The 16,672-nt window shown below is 45.1% G+C and overlaps 1 protein-coding gene across 1 annotated transcript; it reads left to right on the plus strand.

Annotated features, from left to right (window-relative positions):
• The first annotated feature begins 13,781 nt into the window (after positions 1-13,781).
• LOC119289042 (heavy metal-associated isoprenylated plant protein 7-like) lies at positions 13,782-15,518 on the plus strand. Its single transcript, XM_037568479.1, has 5 exons — positions 13,782-13,817; positions 13,929-14,106; positions 14,211-14,446; positions 14,580-14,661; positions 14,782-15,518. Exons 1-5 carry the CDS (start codon positions 13,809-13,811, stop codon positions 15,402-15,404), a joined length of 1,128 nt encoding a protein of 375 aa, XP_037424376.1. The 5' UTR covers positions 13,782-13,808; the 3' UTR covers positions 15,405-15,518.
• Positions 15,519-16,672: the final 1,154 nt, after the last annotated feature.

Consider the following 16,672-nt stretch of genomic DNA (forward strand, 5'->3'; position numbering starts at 1 on the left):
CTGCAACTACGAGAAAAGTATTAAGATAAAATCTAACCATGTCATTAAACATTTGGATCCAAATCAGTCCCTTACGAAGTAGCGCGTAAACTAGGGTTTAAGCTTCTGTCACTCTAGCAACCCATCATCTAATAACTACTCCATAATGCATTTCCTTAGGCCCAAAGATGGTGAAGTGCCATGTAGTCGACGTTCACATGACACCACTAAGGCAATCATGACATACATATCATCAAAATATCGAACACATATCAAGTTCACATGATTACTTGCAACATGACTTCTCCCGTGAACTCAAGAACAAAAGTAACTATTCACAAATGACACTCATGCTCAAGATCAGAGGGGTATTAAATAGCATAATGGATCTGAACATATAATATTCCGCCAAATAAACCATATAGTAATCAACTACAAGATATAATCAACACCACTAGTCACCCACATGTACCAATCTGAGGTTCTAGTATAAAGATTGAACACAAGAGATGGACTAGAGTTTTAGATGAGATGGTGTTGTTGAATATGTGTTGAAGATTGCCCTCCCAAAGATGAAAGGGTTGTTGGTGATGACACTACTGCAGGATGCTGCTAACGCGACACTACGACCAGAGACCCTTCGAGAAACTATGTGTGGTGCCATAATCGCAAACGGTGTTGTATGAAAACCGTCAGAAATGTGTAAAACGTTTGCGATGATGGATGCATCAAACATGGTTCAAGTTTTAGTTGTGTGTGCGATGAAGGGCATACGGTTCAATTCAATCAATTATTTGCAATGAGGAGGAACAAAAGAAACAGGCAGACAGATGAAGGCGTGTGCGATATACAGCATACGGTTCACTCGGATGAACTATTTGTGATTAGGCAACACAAAAGAAATGGTCATCCAGATCAAGGTGTGTGTGATTGAGGGCATATGCTTCAGAAGGGTTAACTATTTGCAATTAGGCAACAGAACAGAAACGGGTCAGCCAGATCAAAGTGTCCGCGATTGATGGCATACACTTCACATGGATGAACTGTTTGCGATTAGCCACATCAAACTGAAATAGTTAGATAGATCAACGTGTGCCCACTATATGGGCACACACATTCTAATTAAAAGAACCGTACGCGATGGTGCTGACATTGCCTATTGCGGTGCACCCTATGGTGCAAACGCCACGTACGCGGCCGAGAAGGCGTACGTGCCCACGTTACGCCTTCCAGGAATAGTGCCGCACTTATAACCATCGGTAAATTTTGAGCATGCGTCCCGTCACAAATTTTTTTTAGAAGAACGGGGAGGCCACGTCCCATCACATTCCAAATTGCAAACTTGTTCACACTGATCAAAACCTAAATGGTTTCCCACTTAGGAGCGTATTACTACGCGGTTATAAATACTACCACTCCAAGATGACTGTGCATTCCTCCTCAACTCCTCATCCACAAAAATTCAAAAACAAACAAGTCATTCATCATCGTTCCCTTGCGTCCGCCATGGACAATGTGAGTTCTGGGTCGAGAGATTGCCACCAGGGAGAGGCGAGCCTGGAAGCGGGAGCACGAGAGATGTCCCGCCTCGCCACGAAAGCAGCCAACATGTCCTGCCGCATGGCCGTCGCAGCAGAGAGGTCCCGCCGTGCCGCCGAAGCAGCACGGAGGAGCCGCCGCGCCATCGAAGTAGCAGACTGGTTCAGTCGCGCTGCGGAAGCAGAAGAGATGTCTCGCCGCGCTGCGAATGCGGCAGAGATGTCCTCCCGCGCCGCGGCGTCCTGGGAAAATGCCTCGCGGGCAGGCAAGGACTCTTACAGGCGCATGCGTGCCCTCGTCCTTAGGCAGATGGGTCAGATCTCTAGGTGGGCGAGGTTGCAGGATGACCTACAAGCCTCGTTTGAACAGTCTATCAACGTCATCCGGTAACTAAATGAGAGCAATGCGAAGCTCCGGGCCGAGCGCGACCTTCTGAGGGCGAAGATCATCGAAAGTGCGGAGCAGCAGGAGCAGACCACTGCCTTATTGAAGAGGACTGGCGTCATCATCGAGAAAATTATGGAAGAGAATGCCATGTTGCGCATCGAGCGCAGAAAGCTGGTGGAGGAATCCGTGGATTCTCTCAACCTGCATCTTGAGGACAAGAAAGATCTCATCGCCGCTCGCCGCAGAGACTAGTTGTCTTCCTTCTTCTTTTGCCTTCTCTATATCGGGCGTTGCCGCATGTGACTTTTTTTAATTATGTTTATAAATATGTAAGACAATTATTATCCAATGTCATCGTCCTTATATTCATCATGCTTGCTATAAATCACAGTCGATGCTATATAGGTCTGTCGGATCTTACATCAAGATCCGGGCAAAACTTTCTTTTCAGATTTTCATTTTTCTCTCTTAAATCTTAGTCCAGTGAGACATATAGCCACGCCGTAGAACAGGTGCTCGGGCGCCATTAATGGAGACGTTAGGAGGGAGGTGTGCAATGGGTAGCGATCAAAAGGGCTCTCCTTCCGATGAGCATGCGCAGGGGTCTGATCGCACGCCTCCCGTACTCAAATAGCTACCCCGCACGGCACCTCCTAGCCAATAAAAAAGGGATGCGTAGCCGCACGTAATTGGTAAGTCGAACGCCCATGGTCTCAATAGTACTTGTGTTTCCGATTTGTAACGTGACAACACTTGCTCCAAAATGACTTTGTTGATTGTTAATGTGTACGCCTTCGCAAATTGGACAAAAAAATTACAACAGCATGTTGGTGCCATGTCATGAGACCATGCCAAGTTTTATTATTTTTAGGCATGTTCTGGAATTACAGGAATTAAAAAACCAGGTTTCTCAATCTTTTCGGTCGAGCCACGACGCCCAGATGTTTGAATTTCACTCCCATCTCTTGTATGGGACCTAGAAATTCACCCAAGGACACACATGAGATTTTTCAAACAACTTTGGTGAACTGGAGCATGTGCTTGTAGTTCAAATTTGAATTATGCACATTAAATGCCCAAAAACTCAATTAATGTATAAAAAGGCCAAACGAACCCAGAATAATTCCAAAATTTAGCACGGTACTTCTATTTGGTCTAATCTAGCTATGTAAAAAAATTAAGGCGGGAGAAGACAGTGTACGTATGTCGTTTCGCACATGGAGGTGACACATTCCCTCTCGGAACCACGAGCCTTCTTGAGGGAAGCTCCGGTTTCCAAGAAGCTTACACCAAAGCTTGTCCCAATTCGGCCAAAAAAAATACCGCAACACGTTGGTGCCATGTCATGACACCATGCCAAGTTTCATGATTTTCAGGCGTGTTTTGGAATTACAGGAATTACAAAACCAAGTTTGTCAATCTTTCCGGCCGAGCCACGACGCCCAGATGTTTGAATTTCACTCCCATCTCTTGCATGAGACTTAGAAATTCACCCAAGGAGACACATGTGATTTTTCAAACAAGTTTGGTGCACTGGAGCCTATGCTTGCAGTTCAAATTTGAATTATGCACATTAAATGCCCAGAAACTCAATTAATGTATAAAAAAGGTGAAACGAGCACAAAATAATTCCAAAATTTAGCACGGTACTTCTATTTGGTCTAATCTGGCTGTGTAAAAAATTAAGGCGGGAGAAGGCAGTGTACGTATGTCATTACGCACACGGAGGTGACACATTCCCTCTCGGAACCACGAGCCTTCTTGAGGGAAGCTCCGGTTTGCAAGAAGCTTACACCAGAGCTTGTCCCAATTCGGCCAAAAAAAATACCGCAGCATGTTGGTGCCATGTCATGACACCATGCCAAGTTTCATGATTTCCTGGCATGTTTTGGAATTACAGGAATTAAAAACCAAGTTTCTCAATCTTTCCGCCGCCCATATGTTTGAATTTCACTCTCATCTCTTGCATGGGACCTAGAAATTCACCCAAGGACACACATGTGATTTTTCAAATAATTTTGGTGCACTGGAGCATGTGCTTGCAGTTCAAATTTGAATTATGCACATTAAATGCCCAGAAACTCAATTAATGTGTAAAAAAGGCAAAACGAGCCCGGAATAATTCCAAAATTTAGCACGGTACTTCTATTTGGTCTAATGTGGCCGTGTAAAAAAATTAAGGCGGGAGAAGGCAGTGTACGTATGTCTTTTCGCACACGGAGGTGGCACGTTTCCTCTCGGAACCACGAGCCTTCTTGAGGGAAGCCTTGGTTTGCAAGAAGCCTACACCAAAGCTTGTCCCAGTTCGGCCAAAAAAATTACCGCAGTATCCATGTCATGAGATCATGCCAAGTTTCATCATTTTCAGGCGTGTTTTGGAATTACAGGAATTAAAAAACCAAGTTTCTCAATCTTTCCGACCGAGCCACTGATAACACACAAGTATAGGGGATCGCAACAGTTTTCGATAAGTAAGAGTGTCGAACCCAACGAGGAGCTAAAGGTAGAACAAATATTCCCTCAAGTTCTATCGACCACCGATACAACTCTACGCACGCTTGACGTTCGCTTTACCTAGAACAAGTATGAAACTAGAAGTACTTTGTAGGTGTTGTTGGATAGATTTGCAAGATAATAAAGATTACGTAAATAAAAACTAGGGGCTGTTTAGATAAAGAAACAATAAAGTAAATATAGCGAGTGTGGAAAAGCGGTGGTAGGAGTTGCGAAATTGCCCCTAAGCAATTGACTACTTTACTAGACCGATAGCAAGTATTATGTGGGAGAGGCCACTGCTAGCATGTCATCCCTGACTTGGAATTCTATGCACTTATGATTGGAACTATTAGCAAGCATCCACAACTACTAACGCTCATTAAGGTAAAACCCAATCATAGCATTAAGATATATTGGTCCCCCTTCAATCCCGTATGCATCAATTTCTATGCTAGGCTGAAGCTTCTGTCACCCTTGCCCTCCAATGCATAGTCCTATCAACATACAACTAACCCTATGGTGTGATCCACGCGCGTGCTCATATGATGGGCACGAAAGGATAGCAACATAACCACAAGCAAATTAAATCAATCATAGCAATTCATCAACCGCCGATAGGACAATGAAAATCTACTCAGACATCGTAGGATGGCAACACGTCATTGGATAATAATATGAAGCATAAAGCACCATGTTCAAGTAGAGGGTACAGCGGGTTGCGGGAGAGTGGACCGCTGTAGATAGTGGGGGAGGTGATGGAGATGTTGGTGAAGATGGTGAAGGTGTTGGTGTAGATCGCGGTGATGATGATGATGGCCACGGCAGCGTTTCGGCGCCACCGGATGAGAAGGGGAGAGGGGGCCCCTTCGTCTTCTTCTTCCTTGACCTCCTCCCTAGATGGGAGAAGGGTTTCCCCTCTGGTCCTTGGCCTCCATGGCATGGGAGGGGCGAGAGCCCCTCCGAGATTGGATATGTCTCTCTCTGTTTCTGCGTTCTGTTCTGGTGCCCTTTCACCATTTCGTATATATATGGAGATCCGTAACTCCGATTGGATCGAAACCTTTGCCATGATTTTTTACCAAAAATTAGCTTTATTACGGCCGAAGAAGGGCATCAACCGCCTTACGGGTGTCCCATGAGGTTCAGGGGCGCGCCCCCTGCCTCGTGCCCACCTCGGGCACCGTCTCGCGTTGATTCTTCTTCCGGAATTTTCCAAATATTCCAAAAATAAGCTCCGTCCGTTTTTATCCCGTTTGGATTCCATTTGATATGGATATTCTGTGAAACTAAAAACATGCAACAAACAGGAACTGGCACTAGGCACTGGATCAATATGTTAGTCCCAAAAATAGTATAAAAAGTTGCCAAAAGTATATGAAAGTTGAATAATATTGGCATGGAACAATCAAAAATTATAGATACGACGGAGAAATTCACCCAAGGACATAAAAATTTGCCAAAAATTATAGATGTTTGAATTTCATCTCCCATCTCTTGCATGGGACCTAGAAATTCACCCAAGGACACACATGTGATTTTTCAAACAACTTTGGTGCATTGGAGCCTGTGCTTCTAGTTCAAATTTGAATTATGCACATTCAATGCCGAGAAACTCAATTAATGTATAAAAAGGCCAAACGACCATGGAATAATTCCAAAATTTAGCACGATACTTCTATTTGGTCTAATCTGCGTGTGTAAAAAAATAAGGCGGGAAAAGGCAATGTACATATGTTGTTTCACACACGGAGGTGACATGTTCCCTCTCAGAACCAGGAGCCTTCTTGAGGGAAGCTCCAGTTTGCAAGAAGCTTACACCAAAGCTTGTCCCAATTCGGCCAAAAAAAATTACTGCAACATGTTGGTGCCATGTCATGACACCATGCCAAGTTTCATGATTTTCAGTCGTGTTTTAAATTTATAGGAATTAAAAAATCAAGTTTCTCAATCATTCTGGCCGAGCCACGACACCCGGATGTTTGAATTTTATTCTCATTTCTTGCATGGGACCTATAAATTCACCCAAAGACACACATGTGATTTTTCAGCAAATGTTGGTGCATTGGAGCATGTGTTTGTAGTTCAAATTTGAATTATGCACATTAAATGCCCAGAAACTCAATTAATGCATAAAAATGCCAAACGAACCCACAATAAATTCCAAATTTAATCACGACACTCATGTACTAGTTGCATGTTCACTGTACGTAAATGTTCTAGCAATTCAAACACCATCCTTTCCCTCCGTAACATCATTTTGTCTTTCAAAACATAATGAAAAAATCAGGTATACCACAAACAGTTTACTAGAAAGAATTGTGTGGGATGCGATATAAAATATCTTGGCGCACCGTCTTATCTGGCTTACGCAGGAAGCTTCGTCGTCTACAGTCCACCGTCCTGCTTGAACCACACTTGCGCGTCAGTTTCTCGCGGCACCGAGCGAAAAAAAAAATCCACCGCAGAAATATCTATCTCCCCGCCCCCTCCCTCCTACCAAAAGCCACATTTCTACTGTTCCTCCTTGCTTTCCAAGTTCAAACCTTCACTACTGCTTACGGGCAGCTCAGCCTCCTTGTCGGTGCCCCTTCTTCTTGCAGCGCCGCCTCCTCGCCGGCTACCCTTCTTCTTGCAGCGCCGCCTCCTCGCCGGCGACCCTTCTTGCAGCGTCGCCTCCTCGCCGGCGACCCTTCTTATTGATGCGTGGCCTCCTCGCCGCCGACCCTTCTTCTTGCTACGCGGCCTCGTCGATATGGTCAGGTAATCCACACCCCACCCACACCATCCTCCTCCTTTCCCGTCCCACATGCCCCGACTGACAGAGCGACACCTTCCACCGAAATCACTGCCCCCTCCTCCAATTAAGCACCGCCCATAGCCATTTTACACGCAGTATAACATGGAGCTGAGTAGCATGCGGCCGCACGCGCGAACGAGGTCGCTATGGCTGACATGCATGTTGACCGCCAGATCTTGGAGGAGCACCTCGTCTTCGAGGCCACCATCGACACCGCCGCGCAGTTGTCTACATTAAAATACAGTTCGTGATGTTTTCTCGAGGCCACCGCTAGTGCCTTCTAGTGATTTGTCCTCTGTAATGTTAATATGCAATCTGATGTTCAGTTAACAGTCTGGTCCTCTAAAATGTAATGTTCAGTTAACACTTTGGTCCAACAATTGCTACATTTTGTAGTACTGTTCTCAAGCATTCTTTGTTTTGTTAACTGTCTTATCTTCTCATACATGTTTCTACTCTGCAATGTCGTGCTCAGTTAACTATTTTGGTTCATTTGGTTTGTTGTCCATTTAACTGTTTGGTTCAGTTCTGCAATTTGATTTTCATTTGTTGTGGGTACAATTTTGTATTGCTATGCATGTGACACCAATCGAATTTGGTTGTACTCAATACATATTCTACTGATAGTATGGCAACTCTCAGTTAACCTGATCAAGATCTTCCTTATGTGTGTTATAGGGAAACAATGGGAGACACTGCGGTTTACCATCGAGGTTTGTTCAGGCAGGGTCCTTTGGCTAATAGCACATTATTATGCAGTTGCAGGAATCATTCTAATATTTAGGTTTCTTACAATTTGGTCTTACACATGTAGGTTCTGATGTCAGAGGCTTAGACCCACTATTCGACCCATTTTGCATATGGGGAAATGAGATGTCCATGAATATCAGTCAAGTCAAGAAACTCAGAAAGATTGTTAGGATGAAGAAGCTTGCGACGAATAACAGCAAGATCTTGGTTTGCACAATGAAGAAGACATCGGTCAACTATAGGATGGTACCAACTCTTTTACCTTGTTTTTATCCCTTGCGCTATTTCAAAATTTACAACAGCGATTTATGCATAGTTTTGTTTTTAGTACTTTTCAAAGCCGTTCACCAATGATTACCTCTCAAACCACCTGCATGGTCAAGAGGCGAGGAAGGTATTCATTCAACACCCATGGTACAATATTGAAGTCTTGCTGAAGAGGACGAAGGTTGGGTAGGCAATTATCCATAGCCACTGGCCTAAAGTTGCAAGGACATTCAACATCACTGAAGGCTCAATATTTGCCTTCTGCTTCTGCAGTTTTCAAGATGAGATTCATCTTTCTATTTACCGTGTATGATGCTACTTTCCAAAGGTTTTTGATGCTGCATGTGAAACTTGGTACTGTTGTGTAATGGCATAACTGAGTGCCGAAGCTATCTGTATTCGATTATGAAATCCTGGTTGCTTTTATACGGATATGAAATATCTGGCATGTTTTATAAGAAATATCAGTTTGATTAGTACATGGATTATCAATAATAGGCTAATTATCCTGCTTATTGGGGTTTTCTATTGCAAACGGTTACTTAGACAGCACCGTGGGCGACGAACTCAAACAACCTGCACAGTTTCTAGAAAGTAGGCGTGTTCAATCAACTAACAATCACACACGGCTTCCGGCAGCGAACTGTTTGCGTTAGGCCACCTTGCACAAACGTTTCCACACAAAGAACTGTGTGGGATGTGCATACCTACGGAAATGATTTTCTGAGATTCGCCGTGTGGGATGTGCATACCTACGGAAATGATTTTCTGAGATTCGCCGTGTGGGATGTGCATACCTACGGAAATGATTTTCTGAGATTCGCCGTGTGGGATGTACATACCTACGGAAATGATTTCTGGGATTCACCGCGTGGGATGTACATACCTACGGAAATGATTTCTGGGATTCACCGTGTGGGATGTACATACCTGCGGAAATAATTTCTGGGATTCACCATGTGGGATGTACATACCTACGGAAATGATTGGGTTTCCATGCCTTGCCCGATCGCACACGGCCCCAGCCTGGGTCCCACGAGGGCCTATCCCCAACGATTTCTGGGTCGTGTGGGAAGGACCCCTCTATCGCCCACACTGACTTGGCGACGGTTCCAAATGCCGTTGCGGAAAGGGTTTTAAACCGTTTGTTTAGGACGTGGTTGTACCAGTGTGACGATGGCTTCGATTCCCCCCTCCGGGAGTGAAGTTCCCCGGCGGAATCGCTCCGCCGGAGGGCAAAAGTGCTCCTGTCCAAGTTCCGCCTCGAGAAGGCGGCGCTCTGTCCCGAAAGTCATATCCTTTTTTTCTTGGTCAAAATGACCTATATACTAGAAGATGGGCACCAGAGGTGGGCTGGGTTGAGCACAACCCACCAGGGCGCGCCTGGGGGGCCTAGCGCGCCCTGGTGTCTTGTGCTCACCAGGTGCCCCCCCCCTCTCCGGTAGTTATTTGCTCTAGTAATTTTCATATACTCCAAAATAATTCTCCGTGAATTTTCAGCTCATTTGAAGATGTGCAGAATAGGTGCCCTGACGTAGCTTTTTCAGGTCCAAAATTCCAACTGCCGGTATTCTCCCTCTTTGTGTGAACCTTGCATATTATGAGATAAAGGGCATTGAAATTACTCCATAAAGCATTATTATGCATCAAAACATTATAAATAACATCAGAACAAAATTATGCAAAATGGACGTATCAATACGCAATTGGGGGGCAATCCATTTTTGTCCCGGTTGCAAGTCAATTCTCGACACGCAATTGGCCCGAACACATTTTTGTCCCAGTTGCAAGTTCACCATCAACACGCAACTGGAGGCCCGATCCATTTTTTCCCAGTTGCAAGTCAATCCTCGACACGCAATTGGTCCCGACCCATTTTGTCATAGTTGCAAGTCCACCCTTGACATGCAACTCGGGGTAGGGGCGATCCCTTTTTGTTCCAGTTGCAAGTGCACCCTTGATACACAAGTAATGGGCCTGGCAAATTGTTGTCCCAATTGCAAGTCCATCCTCTTTGTTTTTTGCTTTTTCCTTTCTATTTTTTTACCTTTTTTATTTTTGCCTTTAAAACTCTTGAATTTTTTATGGCAGCATGACCATCATCTAACATGCAACTACAAGTGTTTCCCTCACCATGCAACTGCATGTGTCGCCCCCGCACCACAACTGCATGTCTTCAACATAAGTGCAACAAAGCATGTCTTTAAAAAAATTTAAATACATGATTGTAAAAAAATGCATGTTTTCATAATACTCTTTCCAAATACACGTTGTGCACTTTCTACATATATCTGGATTTTTTTATACACGTTGATTTTATAAAAAACAATTAACATTTTTTCAATATATGTTTTGAACATTTTTTTCCATTATGTGTTAAACATTTTTGAGAAAAATATAAAATTTTCTTGAATAATACTAAACATTTTTATACTACATGAATATTTTTACATTTATATAAACATTTTTTAAAATTTCACAAACATATTTTTTGTAAATGTCACGTACAATTTTGTGAATGGTTGGAAACATTCCTTTTGAATTATGCAAACATTTTTTAGTTTGTATAATATTTTTTTTATAAAATTTCACATATATTTTTTGAAACGTGTGAGCATGTTTTAAATGTCACAAATTGTTTTGGGATGTTATCAACATTTGATTAAAATACACTAGCAAGCAATTTACACTGTCTTAACATTTTTCAAATCCGTGTGAACTTTTCTAAAACATGTGGACACTTTTCTAAAAGTTACATGAACATATTTTTTTAATGTTTTCATGTATCTCTAAACTATACATAGATACACGGTTTATACAAGATGTACTCTCGGCCCCCGCGTTGCCTGACCGGGCGACTCGGGCGGCGGCTAGGGTTCCCGAGCGTCGCCTCCCCCACCCCTCCTCTCCCTCCTCGTCGCCACCTGAGGTGGTCGCCGGGCAAACCCGCGCGGCCACCAGTGACGGTGGCGGCGAGGCCCTCGTCGCTCCTGCAGCGGAGGATCTGGATCCCAGGGGCGGCGGCCCCTGCCGGCATGGTGTCGTCGTTCTTGCCCTGAACGGCGCTCGCGGAGGGCTCTGGCCGGCGTCCTCGACTGCGGGGCGGTGGGGCGTCGGCGGCCGGTGGCTACAGCGTGGAGGCCTCCTCTTCCTCGCCAGATCTGGAGGTTTGCCGCCCCCAATTCGCTCCCTCCCCCTCTGCGCTTGGTTTCCCGCGGCTGGTCGCTGGATCCGGTGGAGTTTGGGGCTGGTGTTGCAGATCGGGACCGGGGGAAACCCCTGGCCGGCTGGTTCAGCCCGGCATCAACGTCGGCCTTGGGCGACGTTTCTTTCTTGGAGGCGATGTCGTGGTCTCCTTCTCCCCACCTCCGTTCCCTCTCCCGGGTGAAAACCCAAAATCTGACAGGATTGGGCAGCGGCGGCGCCGTGTGTGTTGTTCCCTCCATGGAGGCGTTGTCTGGGAAGTGTGGTTTCGGGCGTAGGGCTGCTGAAGGTGGGGTTTTTGGCCGGCAGCAGGTGCAGTGCCTCTCGCTGTCCCGTTGTCCGCCTCTCTGTTGTTGCTCGGCGGCTTTCCTGCAGCCTTTAGACGTTCTTGGCGCGTGATGGTGTGGCCGGCTTGGTGTTTGTCCCAGCGGCATTCCTCCTGTGTCTTTGGCGCCTAAGGGTTGCGGTCATCGGTTTATGCTAGTAGTGCCCTACCTCTTGTAACTAGCTCTCCGATGTGTTGTAAGTTCAGAGTGCCCCCTTGTATCTTTTGGGCTTTCCTTGTTTTCTTGATTGCTTGGAGATGTTCTAGCGTAGGTGGTGGTCGTCATTTGGCGTCATGGTGGCGTTGATGGCGGAGGAGCCTGCCAAGGTTGGCACCTCAATCTGTTTGGAGATAGACCAGTGGAAGATGGTGGAGACGACACCTGTGAGTGCGTCAGACCGGTTTATGCCCCAGACCTGGTATGTGGCTAGGCTGGGGATTCCGGCTTTCGATGTTAGGATTAGGTGAGTGGTCTGGGTAGTGGCCCAGCTAGCACTCCTTCATCATATGGATAGGAGTAGCGCCATATGTTTCCTAGATGGTGGATTCAGGCTTACTGTTGTAACATTTTGTAAGGTCCTCGAGAATAATCAATAAAGTGGCCGTATGCATCTCCTAGATGCAGAGGCTGGGGGTCATCCTTCTTTTCTAAAAAAAACACGGTTTATACAAGAAAACAACATTCTTGTGAAGAAAAAGGATGAGCCATCGAACTGAAAAAAGAAAAAGAAATGAACGGAGGATAGCCTACAGGAAAGGAATGAAGCTACATAAACTAAACTGAACGAAGCTACATAAACTAAACTGAACGGAGGCCCAAGACATTGGCAAGCTTCCGCCTCGCTGCAAGCCCTGGACAACCGGAAAAAAAAATCTTCAACTTAGATGTAATATAGTTGTCACCTCTGAAAAAAAAGTTATGTCACATTTTAGATATGTCTTAGTTGGACAAAAAAATGTGTCTCGGTCACATCATACTTATATGCCATTGCAATCCGAGGCATTAGCCTGCTATAAATAACAACAAAAAGAATAAGCGTATAGCGAATCCATCTATAGTTGGATGGTTAAATGGACACTGGTATCTTCAATTTATTATGGTTCAAATTTTGATACTCGCATTTATCCTGAATTTATGTCAGGTTTTCTGACGACGCGCATTTAGTAAGAGGAGACATTCCATCGACTACGACTTCATAGAAATAGAGTGTGTGTACGTGTGTTATATATATATATATATATATATACATATATATATATATACATATATATATATATATATTTATATTTATATATATAGTGATGTTATTCATCACTCAGGGTGTACAATAAGTTATTTCTCACCCGAGGTAATCTTACGATTACTTCATAATTAAATTACATTTGGATTCAAATAGTTACATTCTATTGATTCACTATGTAAAATTTAACATAAAAAAAAATAAAAATATAGGTTATAAGATAAGAAAATTTGTAGTTTATGTGTATTTTAGACAATGTTTTTATGTTTGTAATTTTACATAACATAATTTTTTTTACGGTGATTATATATTTTCTTACTGTTCTTTTTTGCGTCGGAAATAAGAAAAAAACTTACGAAACGTAAAATTACGATGCATTGATTGTAAAATAAGGGGATAAAGAATAATTATTCCTCACCCAGGGTGACGAATAGCGCGATCATATATATGTGTGTGTATATATTGCAGTCTGTATTATACTGTGCTAAAAAACTACGGCAGTTTCGGTATTTTTTTCGATCCCTATTTCCAGCCAAAATTGCGGAAACGTACGCCCGGGCGGCACCGAATATAGCGTCCTCTAGACAAAGTCCCTTTAATGGAGAGATAGCGTCTGCTTCTGAGTGTGCATCCAGCGAAGCACGTACGTTTTCGCACTGCATGCAAACGGCCACGCGGCGCATCCCATGGCTGCACCGCCCAGACGTGGCACCCCCCTCTCCCTCCACGATGCATCCCATGACTCACATATATGTGTGTGCACACTGGAGCGCTCCATTCTCATCAGATCGATCAATTACGATCGAGGAACCTAGCACACACTATGGCCAAGGTAAAGGAGAAGAAACACTCGCTGGCCCAAACCTTCTCTCCCGTCCAGGTGATTTATCTTCAGCTTATCGTACGTGATTCTCAGGGTTTTTTTCTCGTTCCGATGTGGCAGACGAGGGCGAAGAAGGCGGCGTTGGCGGCCGGTGATGCCCGGAGCACTGGGAAGGAAGGGGACAAGGCGCCGGCGAAGGGAGGCAGCGATGCGCCGACGAACGGGGTGGTGGTAAGCGTGCCGGTCCACTGCGATGGCTGCGCCAGGAAGGTGCGCCGGTCTCTGCTGCGCCTCGATGGTACGTAACATGAAAATGGATGCACATCCGGAATTCGTTTTTGGAATTAGCTAATTTGTATGTATAGGTGTTTCAAAACTAAGTTCTTGGTGGGATAAATTAAGGGGTTGAGGAGGTGATCGTGGATCACTCGACCAACACGGTGGTGGTAAGTGGCCAGAAGGCGCTGCAGAACCCGATCATGGTGGTCGAGGCGGTCAAGAGGAGGACCGGGAAGAAGGCGCTGCTGCTGAGCCCATCGCCGGAGAAGCTTCCACCGCCGGTGAAAAGTGAGGATACCAAGAAACACGACGGTGCAGGGGCGCCAGACATGAAAAAGGATGCAGCGGAGTTCGACATGGTATTTACTGAGTCAATTACTTGCTCCTAGTTGCTGTTAATATCCTGCTTAGTTCACTACCATTTTGCTTTTTCACCTTTATATTCCGGTGTTTTAACCACCTTTTTGTGGTATTGATCATTATTGAGACCAGGAAATGGTTGTAGTGCTTAAGATCGAATTGCACTGTGAAGATTGCAGTGAGGAGATGAAGAGGAGGATACTCAAGATAAAAGGTATGTTGATGTACTCCGTATGTTAATACTACATTGCTAGCTAAACTACTCGTCTACGTCTTCCTTGCTTTGGTTGTTGCGGTACTAATTTATACAGTATGGTTGCAAACTGTTGATCAGGAGTGGAGGAGGCCGTGCCGCACATCAAATCTTCACAGATGATGGTGAAAGGGACGGTCGAGCCAGCGACCCTAGTAGGCTTCATCCACAAGTGCACGGGGAGGAAGGCTGCCATCCTAAGAGCTGAGCCACTGCATGAGGATACGCCAGCAGCAGCCATGGCTGAGGATGCGCCTGCAGCGGATGCCAATCCCGAGAAGCAAGAACCATCTGATAATCTGGAAAACAAAAATGGAGGAGCAGAAGAAGAGACCAAACAAGAGGTGAAGACAGGAGAAGAAGGGGCTGAAACGGAGAAGCCAGGCAAAGGGGACGGAGACGGGGTTGAGAAGGAGACGGTTGTAGAGGAGACCCAAGGGAAGGAACACCTATTCAAGCTGCCTGTGCCGGCTTCACTTGTTGCGGTGGCGCCGGAGGCGGAGAAGATGACGGCCATGAACGGCCTCTACCAGTACAACTACCACCCAGAAGCCTACCCTTATGCGTACCCGCACTATGCTTATCAGCAGTACCACCAATACCCATATGCGGCCAATCCTGCAACGTATTACGGGCCGTGTCCGCAGCACTATCCGCCACAGACTTTCGGCGATCAGAGCCCAGATGCATGCACCATCATGTGATGTGATGGACTGTGTGTACGTAGCTTCCATGGTACCATAATCCATCGTACATGGCATAAAGAATCCCATCATGTAGTGAACTGTGTGCACCTTCCATGTTACAAGTCTATATATATGGAATAAAGCATCTGGTTATTGCAATGTATAAACAAAATAACAGCTTTCATAAACCACATCTAGATGTGTTTGTAGGATCGACCACATCTAGATGTGTTTGTAGGATCGGAAGTATGTCTAGAGGGGGGGTGATTAGACTACTTGACCAAATAAAAACTTAACCTTTTTTCCAATTTTAGTTCTTGGCAGATTTTAGCTAATTTAGGACAAGTCAAGCAATCGTCACATAATTCAAGCAAGCATGCAAAGAGTATATAGGCAGTGGAAAGTAAAGCATGCAACTTGCCAGAATGTAAGGGGAAGGGTTTGGAGAATTCAAACGCTATTGGAGACACGGATGTTTTTCCCGTGGTTCGGATAGGTGGTGCTATCCTACATCCACATTGATGGAGACTTCAACCCACGAAGGATAACGGTTGCGCGAGTCCACACAGGGCTCCACCCAAGGGCAACGGTTGCGCGAGTCCACACAGGGCTCCACCCATGAAGGGTCCATGAAGAAGCAACCACCCACAAAGGGTCCACGAAGAAGCAACCTTGTCTATCCCACCATGGCCATCGCCCACACAGGACTTGCCTCACTAGCGGTAGATCTTCATGAAGTAGGCGATCTCCTTGCCCTTACAAACTCCTTGGTTCAACTCCACAATCTTGTCGGAGGCTCTCAAGTGACACCTAGCCAATCTAGGAGTCACCACTCTCCAAGAAGTAACAAATAGTGTGTAGGTAATGAACTCCTTGCTCTTGTGCTTCAAATGATAGTCTCCCCAACACTCAACTCTCTCTTTTAGGATTTGGATTTGGTGGAAATAGGGTTTGAGTGGAAAGCAACTTGGGAAGGCTAGAGATCAAGATTCATATGGTAGGAATGGAATGTCTTGGTCTCAACACATGAGTAGGTGGTTCTTTCTCAGAACATATGAGTTGGAATGGTGTGTGTGTTCTGATGGCTCTCTCATCGAATGAGAAGGAGGTGGAGGGGTATATATAACCTCCACACAAAATCCAACCGTTACACAGTTTTTCAATCTCGATGGGACCGAATCAATAAGCTCGGTCGGACCGAAAATGTAAACCTAGTGACCGTTAGTGATTTTTGGTGGGACTGACATGCAACTCGGTAGGACCGATATGGTTAGGGTTTGGACATA

This window comes from Triticum dicoccoides, chromosome 4A (genome assembly GCF_002162155.2).
Source record: "Triticum dicoccoides isolate Atlit2015 ecotype Zavitan chromosome 4A, WEW_v2.0, whole genome shotgun sequence".
Taxonomy (NCBI): domain Eukaryota; kingdom Viridiplantae; phylum Streptophyta; class Magnoliopsida; order Poales; family Poaceae; genus Triticum; species Triticum dicoccoides.